Genomic DNA, 16,033 nt, shown 5'->3' with positions numbered 1-16,033 from the left:
TGGACTGTTTGCATCTCAGCTGCCTCTCTTCCTATGTCTGAATGTTATCTGAAGGCTTGTTGAGTTCAGGAAGAGGCATAGATTTGAGGCCTCTGTCTTCTTTTCCTCCCTTTTCTCATCCCCACCTGTGAAAATGCCCTTTTAGTTCCACCCTTGGTCTTCAGGGACTGAACTTCTGAGCCAGTGAATGCTGAGTGATCCTTCCAAATCCCTCCACAGTGTGTTTGAAGCAGCTAGGCTCTGAATCTACCCGTGCTGGTACTATTTTGTTACACACCTTGCCAGAATGAACTGTGTTATTGACTCATACTGCTATGGAGAAGATGCTTTGTTCAACTTCCTGAAAATACAGCTAGTCCAGGCAGAATATTCTTTGCAGTTAAGGTTGCTTAATTGTCATTCAGATCATTTAGGAAACAGTTGAATGCTGCCCTCATAAGGAGTATCTCCACTCAAATTGTGTGGAACAACTTTATTTGACTTTATTGATATAATCTGACTGGATCTGTGGTAGATTTGCAGGCTTGTATTCCAGCTTGCATTGATTCAACAGAGTGTTTATGGATTAAATGCTTCCTGTGCTAAAGCCCCGTAGTGATTGCAGCACCTGATGCACTGAACTTGGAGGTTCCCTCTCTTGGATTGTCTCTGACCTGGCATCAAGAGGGGCTTTTTTTCACCTTCTTGTAATAGGTCATCTTGAGCTGTATATTCTAATTCTTCCTGAGATTTAAAGGTACCCTTTGAGGGGGTGGTGGTGATACAGTGGTATGCCAGGAAAAAAGACAAAGGATCAGAACAGAGGATATTAATTTGTAATCCTAGTTTTATTTCTACAGATAAGAAGTATTTGAAGGCTGAGCTCTCATCTCTGTAGTCAGTGGCTGACTTCCAAATGCTTAAGCATGAAAGAAGAGAGAAGGCAGCTTGCACTGGAACCAGCAGTGAGAAAGTCCATGTGTACCAAGGCTATTTATCTGATGGTACAACTTGGCATTCACTGTAGATGGTTCATAGTGACTTTCTTAGCCAGAAGCAGTTCATAAGAGCAGGGGCCAGTAGACCACTGCTGCTCATGATGAATGTCATAACATTTTTTAATTACTTGTTTCTCATTAATTTGTTGTAGTTGAAATTTAGCAGTAACATTCCAGCATGCAGTGTGGCAACTGGACTTTGGCATCTCTAGTATTATTTCTAGTGAAAAAGCCAGTCTATTGCACTCAGCTTTCTTAAATTGGGGACATAGAGTTGTTGCTTTATCCTATTGGTTATAAACTTTTATTTTGGTACTTGAATTTTATACTCTATTTTTAAACAGGGATAGCTTAATGTCACAGGTATGTTGCTGGATATAATTATTATTCTCAGCTGAGTAGGATGTAGTTTTGCTACTTAAAGATGAGACAGCAGCAATTCTGCCTGCCTATGCCACCCATTTCCATTTGGCAGCACAAGCGTCTGTATAATCCAGCATTGTTACCAGTTCTCAGCCAGCTTGCTACACTGCCACACAACTGCTCCTGGAGGGTGCTGGGAACAGTGACAACTGTGAAAGAAGCTGTGGGCTAGGGTTTCTTTATTGGTAGAAGATCCTAAAATGGTTTTAGAGAGCAAATGAAATGTGGGCTTAGAGTGAAGGACCTCTGTGAATTTATTTCTCACAGCTCCTTAACTTACTCAAAAAATTGTGAAGACCTAACAATTCTACAACTGGGGTAGGAAAAACAGCATTAGAGTTCACATCTAGAGGCAGCAAAGCATTAATTCAGGCTACCCTTGAACTGCATGTGACACCTGTAGCCCTCTGTTTGCTGTCTGCTTTCTGGCAGCAGTTCATTTTTTCCCCAGTATCCTTCAATCAGAGAAAGAAGAGTGGCTGCTGTCAGACTCAAGGATTGAAGTTCATTCTCCATGCACAAAATTATTGAGGTGTAGGCTGTGGAGCTGGATGGAACAGAGTAGAGGTGGCAGTGCTTCTGCTTGTGCTAAAACATTTATGCTGAATGTCTTCCTTAGCTTGGGTAAGGTGTAATCAAAAGTAACATTTACTGATTATTCCTAGAATGCATGGTGCTAAACAAAATGTTGCAGGTGAGAGCTCTGAATCCATTCAAATGCTGAAGTGGGCTGGTTGTGCTGTTTCTCGGTGTGCTTGATGTACTGAGCAGTAGAGAGTCTGTTCTCTTTCCTTCTCCAAAGGAAGGACAGTACCTACCTCATAGGAGTGACATAAGGGCTGTTTCAAGAGTGTTTTGAAGTTATTTGGCACTTGCACAATACACTTCCATGGAGATAGTAAGACACAGCACTAGTGTAAATGGTTGGCAGCTGTACACATAGATCCATACTGTACTAATTTAATCCCCTCACTGACCAGAATTTAGCAGCTTTACACTTGGACAATTTCTAAAATACACAGAGGAGTTGCAGTTAACATACAGAGGAGAGCAAAGCCAGAAAGATTTCTTAGTTTCTGCAAAAATTTATAGGTGGGCTAAGTAACATTATTCTGATATTTTTCCATTTCTCTCTAAATTTTCCCAGGGATTTTTTTCTAATCAGTTGATACAGATGATTGTTTATGTAGCTACAATCAGCAGTCAACTTAAGAATGACTGATTGTTTTGGATGATTAAGTTCAGGTGATGTACTGCAACTGAAGTGTTAAATTATCATTTAATTTCTTACCTGCTGACTTGCATTTATAAGTGAGATCAGATCTCTTGAAAACAGCTGCAGGTTTTTTGTAAAGTATACTTGATTTTTTTTTTCTTAGCATTGTGTAGCTTTTTTTTTTTTTAATAAAGCATGAGTATGGCACCAAAAAAAGGCCTTTTCCTTGAAAAGCAATCGGTAGTAGGAAATATGCAAAGTGTGAAAACATGCCATTCTTAAAAATCTGCCTTTCTACCTGTGTAATTGGAATGGAGATAATATTGAGCAAGTTTCTGTGTTGTTTTGGACAATGGACTAATAACTACGATTAGAATTCTTTTAAGGGAGGGCCCTGGGGAAATGTTCAGTAAATTCCTGAATTCTGATGGGTTAAAAGTGAGCCATAGTCACTACATTTCTAGTAGTGAATTGCATTTAGTAGTGAACTACATTTCATAGTGCCCTACATTTCTAGAAGGAATAACCTCATGTTAAACCAGAGCCAGCATAAAAAGGATCTGTTAAGATGCTTAAAGGTTGCTGAAGTACAAGGCCAAATCCTTCCTGTTTTTATGTGCATGCTGTTGTGTGACCAAGCAAATGCTCACATTCCATGCAGTTACTCTGAAAATAGCAGTTCCAGCAGGTGTTCTGCATCCTAACAGAAGAAGGTAAGGCTTGTTGGGGAAAAAAGCCAACAAAAAACAAGACAAGGTTTAAGAATAAAGAATACTGGGACCCCTGTATTTGTGAGCTATATCTGTGGGTAAAGGAGAGAAAAACTAGAAGCAGATGTGTTGATGTATTTTTAGGTCCCAGAACACATAAAAACAACTAGAATTTGAAGCCTGCCTCATCTTTCACTGAAAAGATCACGATAGATAGATTGCAATAGCTGGCTCAGAAAGAACAGATACCAAGACCAAGATGAGGTCTTAAATATCTGTCTGGCTCTCTTTTCTGTCCCCTTGTGTAAATAGTCTTGGCTATAAATTTCTATTAACCATGATGCAGTAAAATTTCATCATTACAACATTGCAGTCCCTTAGCTGGTAAGGCAAAGCTGAAATTTAACCTGCCTTTCCTCGTCATTATCAATCTGTTCAGCCTGCATGGAAATCACACTTGTTTTCCCTGTGCCACCTAAGTTCACATAATGAATCTGTCACTTGAGAGCTCCCTATCACACAGCAAAGAGAACACTTGGAGTTGATGCACTTGGTCTCACAATGGTCTGAGCAGATTTTCAAGAGGACCCCACAGTCTATGTTCTAGTAAAGGAGGTTGAGTCCTGCCCCGCTGGGCCTGGATGGAGTTACACCGTGTATTTTCCATAGAGATGAGCCTGCAGTGGTGGAGCATTAACCCTGGAGGTAATGTGAACTAGGTTCACTAGATGGAAATTATTACAGCCAGCAATTCCCAGATCTGCCAGCTGAGGGATCTCCCAAGCCTGTGACAGCTGCTGCTCATAGCAGAAAAGCACAAAGAGAGCTTTAGCCCCTTCTGAAAGAGCAGGATCTAAAGGGAGGAGTCACAGCAACTGTGTCTGGCCTTTCTAAATCATTCCATGCTTTATCTTGGCCACTGAAGTAAGTTTGGGCACTGCACTTTTCTGTGCTGTTCAGAAAATAACAGACAAATGTGAAGCTTGAGCTCAGATAAGCTGTAAATGCTGGTGTCTGGTATTTACTTCCAAAAAAATTCAGGGCTGTGGCCACCCACAGGGTCAGCCGAAGGTATTGCAGAGGTGGAGCTTATAGTGACACTGCCTCTGCCACCTGGTGTTTGGCCCCACAGCCAGTTTTCCTTAGAAGTTACATGAAATTGGATCTTTTAGCCCCATGTGTACCTTGACCACATGCAGACACAGATTGATTCAGCCTGCAGGGAAAAGCTGAATGGGAACCTAAGAGCCAGACTGTTCAGAACACTGAAGGAACTCCCTTGGCAGAGCCTGGATCCACAGCCCTGCAGAAGCAAGCAGGGGACAGGAGCTTGCCCTGAGAGGGGATTTGATCCAGTATCAGCTGGCAAGTTCTCCACCCATAAGTTTTCAAGAGTAAAAGAATGAACACCCTGTTTTCTTTGAGAGGAGCCTACAGAGCAAGGAGGGCAGTTAAAATGCTCTGTTGCAGGTTTCCATTGGAAAGGAAAAGCTGGAATTTAAATAGCATCTGATGACTGTTGAGCACAGTATGGCAAACATTGCTACCAAAATAACAGGTTATATTTAGAAGCAAGTTCAAATACCCTAAAACATTTGATTTGGAAGTGTGTCATATTTTCCTTAGAGCCAGTATTTAAGGCTTGGTTAATGCTTGGTTGTTTGTAATAGTGGCTCATTCATAGAGCATGGAATTACTTCTCACAGCTGGAAATAACATGTTGCCCAGCTAATCCTAACTTGTTGCTGCTATAAAGCAAATTGGAAAGCAGGAAGCACATCTTGCTGTTAGGCACCGCAGCAAAGAAAAAAACTGTAGAATATTTTAGAAATACACTCCTCAGGGACCAACCATCTCCTTTCCACCATCGTATTGGCCTGGCAGATTGCAGTTCTGCAGCATTCCATTACCACCACCCCAGCTAAAGGTACACCAAGGGTGAAGTACAAGGCATCAGTCACAGTCATGCAGCCAGAACAATCACTTTGTGCTTTTCTTTGTGCTCATGCAGGGCAAGACATTCCCTCAAGGTCCTCCTGAGGCTGAACTCCTGCTCCCATCTCGCTGGGTGTCATTTACTGTTCCTTCAGCGAGCTGCAGCACCCCTTGTGGTTACTCCTTTCCTTTCACTGGCAGTCCCCAGGGACCATCACCCTGTCATTCCCATTCTGCCGAATTTATGGAATTGAATGGAGCCAGATGTCACGGATGCAGTGCAGTGGGAATAATTACAGGCCACCAAGGACCTGCTGACATAGTGCAAAGCATCCCTCAGCTGCAGTTCAGTAAAACACTGCCTGAAGGAACTGGTGGAGAAGCTGCTATCACTTTCAATTAAGTATTTTTCAAATTAAGTACCTTAATTTTTAAGCAGGTGTTTGGTAGGTGCTAAAGAGAATCTTAAGGTTCAGAAAAAGTTAAAAACTGTCGAAGAGGTGCATTCATAAAAAGTAACAACCAAATGTATTAAAGGCAGCATGTGGCTCTGCATCCTGTTCCAAAATGGATTACCACAGGGTGCCCAGGTTGCTCACTTGTCCAGATCCCTGCCTCTCTATCACCTACAGCCCCAGCTCATTTTCTGGTGAGTTCTGGGTCTTGAGTAGCTGTGCTAGGCAGCCTCTGTGGTTTAAACTCCAAGATGCTGATAGAGTGAGATAGAGACAAGATCAAAGGTCAGGCTCACTGTGTTGTGGTGCAGACTTACACTGACTGCTGTGTGTATGCAGACAGGTTGATACTTTTTGATTTTCTCTGACTCTGGAATATTGTGGACCTGGTGCACGTAACCTTGGAGCCTGTAAAGCTTCAGTAATACAGGCATTTTGAAGGCAGCAGATTAAATGGTGTTAAATATCCTGCCACTAAAAAGGGACTATGCTGGCAAAGTGTGCCAATCTGGGAGTGCTGGATCCCATTCGGCAGCAGTGCATGCAGCAGGACATGGGAGGTACATGTGCTGCCCCCTCCCCGGCTGCTGCCCAGGAGCCCCATGCATCGAGCAGGGCTGGGCTTTGGTAGAACTAAACAGCAATGACAAAGGTTACAGTCTCTGTTTACAGCCAGGTTTTGCCCTTCCCAAGCACAGGTCATGCAGTAAAGCTTGAGTTGCAAAAACTTGGGAGGAATATTGGTCAAAGCAAGCCTGCATGTCACAGCTAGCACTGCCATCACCCCAAATAAAGTAGAAATACTTATTTTGGGTGCAGATTCCTTGGAAGTCAGATGCTGCTCATTGCAAGCAACAAACCTAGGCTGTCATTCTCTGCAGGATCAGGTAACAGGAGATGGGAGCAAAGGCCAACACACCAATTGCTTTTGTTACCCAAATACAGCTCCATGTCTGAGGGCAGGGGCCCATGGAGCTGTGTGCACACGTTCACAGGAGTGTTTATTTCTGCCATTCCTCCTACCCCAGTGCTCTGGGCACCCCAGGGCAGGCCCTGTCCTGGAGCCACCGACCCCTCTGGCTGACATTCTGTCCCAACCTTGGCACATTTTCACGAGCAGCAGGGCCGTGCTCCATGTGTGGTTACAGCTAAAAATGCCTGACGGAAAGTCAGCCCGCAGTGGTGCTGGCCTCCACCGCAATAACCTCTACCTCCGAGATTGTGAAAACAGATCAGCCCTTTGGTGATGAAAAGCCTTTTCTCCAGCAGATTTCTCTTATTTACAGCCTCCCATTAACTGATGTTCGTAAACTGCTTCACAACCCTCTGCTGAAAGGCTCTAGAGAAGTTCAAGTGCTTTCACAACAGCGTATTCCAAACACCATCGCCCAGAGTTTCCTCATACACTCCTGGCAGTTTTCCCTGCCAAACAAGAGACAGATCTGGCACAGGAGAAATAAACAAGCACAGCAAAGGAGAAAGCTATTTTCAGTTCCTACTAGTTGGGAGGATTGCTACAACATTTTCTACTGCATTACGCAGTGAGGTTGGGTGAGCCAGAGAAGTCTTCTCATTTTACTACTGTTTAATATATGAAAAACTCCTGCTTCCCTTTTGTGAGGATTTTTTTTTAGTATTCTGAGAGGGGTCTTGAGAAATGAAAGTAGGCAATACTAGAATTTTTGAAAAGCCTCAAGAATGCTTCTCAACTCCATTTAGTTTCACTTCTTCAGGGTGATTTCAGACACATCTTGAAATGAAGGCATCAGAGCCCCTTACCTGGCAATACTCTGGAGGTTTACATCTCCCCAGAGAGCTCAGTCAAGCCCATTAACACTGGCACATGTGTGCAGGTTACACATCACTTACCTGAGGTGACACACACACACAACAGCAAGGTAGATGCCCCTGTGTCTTTTGGGATCCATTCTGTGCAGTGACAGCACAGAATGCAGCAGTCTGTCTTCACTGCTGCCTTTGAGCAGGCCAGCTGCCTCCCCACATTTTTTTCCCAGGTACTAATTGACTCCTTTTTTAAAAAAAGATACTTCTGGAAAAACGGCCTCATAAACATCTTTTTACAATACAGAACTTGATGTTGCTCACAAACAACTGTCCCCTTGCCCACAGCCCAACTCTCATCCCTCCCCTTGTTTTAAATAGGCCTCCCTGCCCAGGTGAAGTCACTGATGAGGCCTGGCAGCCCACAGGGATGGTGCTCTTGCAGCTTCTGCACCTTTCATAGTGGTGCAGCTGGTGACAAATCCTAAAAACACCAAATAATTCTGTGCCAGAGCACTCCTCCCTGTGCTATTCTCCCCCTGCCCCTTCCCTTCCCCTCCTGTCCTCTGATATTTCCAGAGAAATACGTGCACACCACTGGACAAATGAGTCCCTAACTTGTCACAGGCCCAAGGACACACACCATCTGTGTCTGACACCTACTCATCCTGTGGGAGAAACACTTTGGGCTTACTTGGCATAAATCATCCTTTCAGGACTGGTGAGAAAAGTTTAAATCACCTAAAAATGCATTCCCTGAAACTGCATTGCAAAAACACAACCCTCAGCTGAGGGGACAAGGAAGGACACCATGGAGGCTGTGTTGAGAAAGGCCAAGAGGTCTGAATTTGTTGAGTGCAAGACCCTGCACCTTCAGGAGATGCATTAGGCTCTGGCAGGGGCTCCATGAGCAAGCCACTATTCCTGTTAATGTTTTTACTTCAAAACCAGAGGAAGAGACTGACCATACATACTCTCAGCAGAGCTGTTGGCTCAGGAACCCCAGCTGTGCTCTACCTCCTGTCACTTTAGGGTTGTTTCCAGTTTTTCTAACCCTGTGATTCAGCATGGCACTAATTGCCCAAGACTAGGGAAATCCTTTGATCCGCCAGCAAATCTGCAGATACTGGCATCACCAGTTTCCAGACAGGGAAAACAGTTTGCTCCTGGATGTTGGTTTCCCCCATTCCCTGAGTGTGCACATGAGGATATAGGCAAGGAGGGCAGCTCCAGTGTGGGGCTGGTGGCCAAAGCCAGGAACTCCAGAGCACAGCCAGGACTCCAGGGATCGCTGTAGTGATTGGGGAGAGCACACGCAGCCAGGTGACCCATCACGTCCCCAGCTCAGACACCACCCAAGCTAGGGTGCAGATGTGTATGCAGATCAAGCCATCCCATTAGCAGGTTAGACCTTTCCTCATACACACTCTTCCCCCTTCCCAACCTCACACCATTTTTCATGGAACATTCAGCTCTTCCCTGACATGGAGGAGGTTTTCAAAATCTAAGTAAATTCCTTTATTTCCAAGCAGATTGGAGCCCAAATCCCAGTATCTCCCTCATGGCTCCTTTGGCTGTTGCAGAGTGAATGCAGCCTCTCCCCTGCACAGTAATTACTGCCAAGGAAGGGGATGAAAGGGGGAAAGTACTTTAGTGCTGCTCCTGCTTTGCTGCAGGTCTCAGCTGACCCACGACACCCAAAGATGCTGGTGCCTTGTACAGATTTAACTCACTTCCCTTCCTGATGCTGGCTACTCCAGTACTCAGGTTTTGGGAAGTCCTGGCATGGCTCCTTTTCCCACAGTCCAGCAGTGAAGAGATGTTCCAATTGAACAATCCCATTTCTCCACCCTTTTCTTTTTTTGCTTTGCCAGAGTGGGTAATGAAAAATGGTGCCTCTTTGATGTACAGAAAGTGCTGGTTATTCTGTGCTGGAGTCTTGAGTCTCCCTTTGATGTAATCCTGAACTTCAGGGTTTCCAAAAGTGACATTTTCAATCCCATCATAACTACAGAAATGCTGAAAGAAAATGGCATGTATGATTCCCCAAACTGGAGATTTGTGAAGAAGAAAAGATTTCAAATTAATTTTTGCCCCTTGCTGCCTTTGCTAGTTGAATTGTGACTCATTTTGTTTGAGAAAGGCCTTTTCCAACAGAACAGACCAAAACACTGTTAAGTGTCAACAGCAAATCACTTCTCATTGCACTCACTTTCTGAAGATCTTCATGTAGGTGTACAGCCCTCCCATCTCACAAATGCTGGCTACTTTGAGACAGCTGCATAATAAAAAGCAAGTAACTTTATTCCTTTCTCTTTACTTGTTTGCATTTCAGTAGCAGAAAACAAAAAAAGAGAAAAGATGCTCCAACCAGGCTCCACATTCTGTTTTGGGGCAGTTTTCATCCAATTCTGCTATCTCCTGCCCATCCCCACAGCTTCACACTCCACACTGCAGGAAAAAACCCACCTTCCTGGTGCCCCTTGCTGCCAAGGCATCCCTGTGGTGGCAGAGGACTTGGGTCATCCCCAAACTTTGATGCTCTGGGCCAGCCTGTGGCCTCCACAGCTGAAGCGCAGCAGTGCCTCAAAGAGGCACTCTCCCCCTCCATGTCAGGAATTAAGTCCAGCTTCACCCTTGCCAAGGTGGGAAAAAAAGCTTTAGGGAACGAGGTGAGGGAGCAGCAAGTTGAAGGAGGCACATGGAGGCACCTCCCCACCTCTGCTGACCTGGTGTTTCAGGCCAGCTCCAGCTATCCCTGCCATGGGTGCTGGTGTGGGAAGGAGTGGAGGCAGGAAGAGGGAAAGGGAAATGCCAGCAAGGAGCACAGTTCAGCTGGTCTGCAGGGTGTTACCCTGTCCACGGCAGGAAGAGCAGGGGAATTCCCAACTCGGCAATAGTCACTGTCAAACTGAGGTAGAAGGAGAAAAGGGCTGCAATTATACTCTTCCATGTGCAAGAACCAAAAACCTAGTGCTTTCTAAGTCATCTGTTTGTAAGTTATTAGTCACCATCACTTCCTAGCCACATAAACTCATCCCATTTGATTTTACACCTCCTGACAGGTCCCTGGGCCACTTGGATGCGAGTTTCCCATCAGTCTCACGAGAGGAGAGGCGATTCAGGTCAGTGGGTGGGAGGGAAAATTATTATTCTGAGGGGAGCTTTCCACCCTCAAAAATGATGTTTCCACCCAATGAGCTCACCCAGAGAGCTTTCAGAGCTCCACTTCATCAGATATCCTTGGTTTGGGGCTGAGCTGGCTGAATGCTTCTGTTTTAACCTGTCCCTCCCTGCGGGTGAGGGACCAAGGTCCTCAGCAGACCAAGTGCTGTGGGGCATTCTGACCTCCATGGGGAAGGTGCAGGAGGCCTGAGGGAGGAAAGCAGCAGCAGTTCAGCACCCCAGTCTGTCTCTCATTCTGAACCTGGTTCACTTCTCTGCCAGAAAGCACCACCGCAGCAGGACTTAGGAAGATGTGGATGCTTTGCTTCACTGCAATTCCCTGGCCTCGAGAGCTGGATGCACAACTCAGATGATTCTTTGGCTCACTGTCCTGTGAAATGCAGTTTATTTATAGGAAAGCACATAAAATGCAGATAAAGGCAGCTCTGACAAGCTAAACCAAAGGATTTGTCTCTGTTTATGACACATGCACATGGCTTTTGAATGCATCCTGAAGAATTTGCGGCCATAAACATTTATGCAAGAAGGAAACTGTGGTAGCAGAAACCTACCTAATTTATAAAATAGTGACTGGTGCACTACATGCTGAGAGGATGCTCACCTATGTGACCATGGGGCTACCATTAATTGAAAAAGAATCCTGACCCTGCCTATGCAGGAAAATCAGCATTTTCTGCTGTCTTCAGTCACTGCGTTGAGGAACTGCACCGGGAGACAAGCAGCATTTCAAAGGGGCCTGGCTACCAGAAAACAGTGGTCAAAATGAACACGAGTTTTCAGAGTGCTGCAATCGTCTCCAGCCCAAATTCAGATCAACCAAAGGAAGAGAAACAGTGATCCATTGGCACAGACAAACTCCGGCTTGCACGTTGTCCTCCAGCAGAGCTAAGGCAGAGAACATCACCACAAACCCACAAGAAGAGCCACGCCCATTCAATAACCTATAATTTTTAAATATAACATTTTATTGCTTAGATGGTTTGATACAGAACAAGTTTTACTTTTTATTTTGAATTTGGAAGTACTGTACAACTGAAAAAAAGAGGAATAAAAGTACCAAAACTATGTGTGATTCTCTGTTCATGTGGCATAAACCAGTCTTGTACACAATTCGTAGCAGCAGTTTAAGTTCCCTTTAGAAAAATATGAATTCTACACATTTATTACTGTTTCCTGCATGGGATGAAATCACTAGGATTAAACTTCCTTCGTGGAGAGAGAAGAGAGAGAAAGGAGACAGAGAGGAAAGAGAAGATGAATCATTCTGAAAATGGAATCAGACTGTCACATAGCCCCCTAAAGTTATTTCACAACAGCCTCAAACAAGGTTCTCTCTTTTTTTTTCTTTTTCCTTTATTTTTTTGCGCTTTCACAGTCAAGTGCTTAATGTAGTGATTGAATTATCTCCATGTTAAGTCCATTGCAACTCAGGCAAAAGAATTTTAAAAGATCTTTTTTTTTGTTTTCTTTTTGTTTTGTTTTTGTTTTTTTGTTTTTTGTAAAAGCCCTGAGAGAGGAAAAAAAATAAAAAGATTCAAACGAAAATCGTATAGAGACAAATTAGCTGAACATGCAAACTAAAGCCTAAGATTCACCCATAGTTTAAACACATTATAAATTTCACAGTTTAATATTGGGGGAGGAAGGGAAACAAAAAAAACCCCAACAACAGCAACAGTTCTCAGTCAAACTCAACTAATAAAAATGTCAATAAAATGTGGCAAGACCTTATACTCTACTAGGATATAGATAAAGGCTAAATAAAGCTTTAAATCAATAGTGATTATTGCTAGCAGATGTCCCGGCAGGCTGCTGGGAATTAATTACTTGCTACATTGTTCTGCAGCATATAGTTTAGTAATGGCTTCTCCCCCACAGTATTGCGCAGTTTAGTGTGGAGAGTTGCAAAAAAAAAAAAAAAACCCCAAAACAAAACAACAAAACAACAACCCCAAAATAAACAAAAAATTACAAAAACAAAAAATACCCAAAATAATAATAATAATTATTATTATAATTATAATAGCAGTAACAATTTAAGGGATGCGTGAACTGGTTTTAATTAAGTAGAATGCACCTGGGTAGAGTTTCAAATGAATCATTGGTTGTGATTGATTTATCTATATCTGGTGTTAGCTTCGTTTCTGAACTGGTTCAAACATCCCTATTTAAAAATTAAAAAAAAAAAAACCACAAAAAAAAATAGAAATCACATATACCTCAACCATTTTTTCTTATTCTATTTGCAAGAATATTACTCAAGAATGTTTCTCTTCCTTTGAATTCTGGACAGTGAGATTTCAGTCTCCAGAAATTTTTCAGAGAATTTTTAATATATAGATATATATAGATATATATATATTATATAATATAGACTGGGTCCGAGGCCCACTTCCTCCATGTCTGGTGAGAGCAGGAAAAGCAATTCTGTGGTGGGAAGGAGGGAGGGTCACAGTGCGGGCTGGGCTGGGGGGCTGCAGTGGTGGAATAGCACAGTGAGGCTCCGGCAATGCTATTATGGCTCTGTCTGTCCCAGAGGTCATGACTGAAGGACATTTAACAAACAACAATAACGACAACAACGACAAGAACAACAAAAATGCTGGGCACTCCTAAAAATGCGCAGCTACAGTAGGATACATTTCGTTTAACCCCTTCAACATTGGAGGCTGGAGTGTCTGTCACCTGTTGCCGGCAACAGGAGCCATATGGAGAAATTCCAGCTGCCAGCATTAAAGGGGTTAAATTACTGATATGAAATTTAGACACACACCTCAAGTCTTCAAGCATCAACCCCAAAATCTCAGGAAGAATTTATTTCTTTTTTTTTTTCTTTTAAATTAATTTTATTTATTTTTAACATGTCGTATATCTGTAGTTTCATCACCAGTAGTATTTTCTTGCTCTTAGAACACGACAGAAGCAAGACGAGGGTAAGGCTCGCATTTCTCTCTTGCTTTCCACTGGAAGACGGGATAACTTTGCTCTGTGAGTGAGTGACCGTCACCGAGGGGAGGGCAGCGAGGTCACTGCGGCACTGGCGGTGCCCCTCTCCCGCAGCCGGGGCTCCGCTGCCACCCATGCCCACCGCGAGGGAGGGAGGGAGGGAGGGAGGGAAGGATGGAGATGTGCCCGCACGGGCACGGTACCTCGCTGGCCTCCATGGGACGCTCCGGTCAGAGGAAGGGGTTCATGTAAAGTACAGTAGAAGATCTGCAACAACAACAACAGGAGGAGGAGGAGGAGGAGCTGGTGAAAGCTGATGAGTCAAGAACACTCCGAGACGGGATCCAAGCTGCGCTACGCATCTCCGTGGGCAAATATTGCCCATTGGCTTCTGCTGACTGCAGAGACAAGCGAACTGATGGATTTATAAAATAATAATAAAATAATAATAATAATAATAATATACTGAAGCAAATCAAACATATGTAACAGCGGGTGCATAATTTCCATAGGTTACGTTGCTATGTAACTCTTCTCTGTATACACGCTCAGTCCGTGACGGCCAGAAAAAACCCCTAGGATTTAGAAGAACACTTCTAATGCTGAAAAGTGGAAACAAGCATGAGGTTGAAATTAATTTGCGTTTCCTGCTTTTGGCTTGAACCACTTTGAACACCTTCAACTGCCATGTTGTTCGTGCCTGGAACAGGCTTAATGCTCCACCATGTGGCAAATGCAAGAACATCTACTGAGAAAAAAAACAATAAATCAACGTCTCCTCTGCATCTCCTCAGACTATTTCATATGAAATTCACATCATTTTTCTTCCAGTTATTGGCTATGATATCCAAGGGCCTCCCACCCCACTGCCCCATTTCCAGCTCAGAGAACAAACACAGCGACTATCACAGATATACAAGAACAAGCTCACGCACACCAATACAAAAGGTAACATTAATGCTTAAATGAAAAAGGGTCCTCTCCAAATAATTCTTTAAAATATTAAAATCATTTTTGAAAAAAATCTATAATACCAAAAGATCTAATAAAGTAGTAAGGCACTCAAATCAGTATATACTGTAGTCTCTTGCATTATTATGCTGAAAGGCATATGGCACCACGTCCAGTCTGCCATACTCTTCCCCGTAGCTGTAAGGTCGCTCTTCCAAAAACAGCCTCCAGAAACCTTGCTCTGCTGGCTTCAGTTTGCCTGCTGAGACGGGTCCAACCTCCAAGCAAGTCATTCCACCCCCAAGAGCTGAGGCGCGCTGTCGGCAGAGCCCAGGATGTGATTCATGGGAGACGGAGCGTTGTGCATCTCCAGCAAGTCCTGGATGAAACCCGAGGGCCCCTCGTGCTCGGAGCTGCCCCGCGGTTCCTGGTCCTTTGCCGCGTGTTTCTGCGCGCTCTTGGTGGGCTCGGCGAGGCAGGCGCCGCCGCTCTCCTCTCCGCAGGGGGAGTCCGTGACCGTGCCGGCCAGGGGCTCGCTCCGGCTCCCCGCCAGGGACGAGTGGCTGCCGATGCCCCCTGCGGAGTCGCACTCGCTTTCGGAGATGGGGTTGGCGCCGCTGTGGCTGGACTCGTTCTCGCTGTCTTCTCCGCACCGCGACTGCGTCTCCTCCTTGTCGCTCTCCTTCCCGTGGTTTCGGGCATTTTTCACTTTCTGGTGGATGCGCTGGTGACGGACCAGGCTGTGCTTCAGAGTGAAGGTCCGTTCGCAGGTTTGACACTTGTAAGGTCGCTCACCTGGAAGAGAATGACAACACACAGTCAGCCATGAGGTCACACCTCCCTCTTGTTTCAAGCAGCATGAAACACTTTGCACTTTGGAAATTCACACATTGAACATCATGTTTATGCAGATTATTTGCACCTCCCTCTTGTTTCAAGCAGCATGAAACACTTTGCACTTTGGAAATTCACACATTGAACATCATGTTTATGCAGATTATTTGCTTCTGTACTAGCAAACTAGCTGATGGAGTGCAAGCAGGAATGCAGGTAGATGCCCACGGCACAAATGGAGCATTGAACTAAGTGTCTACGAGCTTGGCGAGGCCCTGCACTGAGGAGGGAGGAAGGCCGTAAGCACCAGGTGCTCACCAGCATCCTGCCTAATTTAGTCAGCAACTTTTCTGGAAAAAGTTTACAGTCGATCTCTGGAACTCAAAAGCCTTTATGAAATCAGCCCACCATGTGGGCTCCCTGATGCAGGTCAGCCCCAGACACACGTGGAGAGAGAGAATACTTCCCTCAGCAAGAACTCATTGGAAAACAAAGCAACCACAGCCCCACAGACAGAATTCTCCCAAAATACAAACCACGCACACTGCCCCAAGGTGCTCTCTGCCCTGAAGAAACAAAGGTCCCACCCCAACCTGTCCTCCCTTTCCAAGTGTGCCT

General features: G+C 44.5%; 1 protein-coding gene across 1 annotated transcript in view; it reads right to left on the bottom strand.

The window, feature by feature from the left end:
- Positions 1-14,134: 14,134 nt before the first annotated feature.
- RREB1 (ras responsive element binding protein 1) overlaps positions 14,135-16,033 on the bottom strand; it is a 119,826-nt gene continuing 117,927 nt past the window's right edge. The window contains exon 11 of the mRNA XM_054285024.1: positions 14,135-15,376. Within this exon, the coding sequence (XP_054140999.1) occupies positions 14,871-15,376 (506 nt within the window). The 3' untranslated portion in view covers positions 14,135-14,870. The remainder of the gene's footprint in view (positions 15,377-16,033) is intronic.

The sequence above is a fragment of the Melozone crissalis genome, unplaced genomic scaffold, assembly GCF_028551555.1.
Source record: "Melozone crissalis strain CALT ecotype California unplaced genomic scaffold, PUWL_Pcris_2 ptg000042l_1, whole genome shotgun sequence".
Taxonomy (NCBI): Eukaryota; Metazoa; Chordata; class Aves; order Passeriformes; family Passerellidae; genus Melozone; species Melozone crissalis.
Note: the sequence above shows the minus strand (reverse complement) of the source record. Positions and strands in the feature narration are given on the sequence as shown.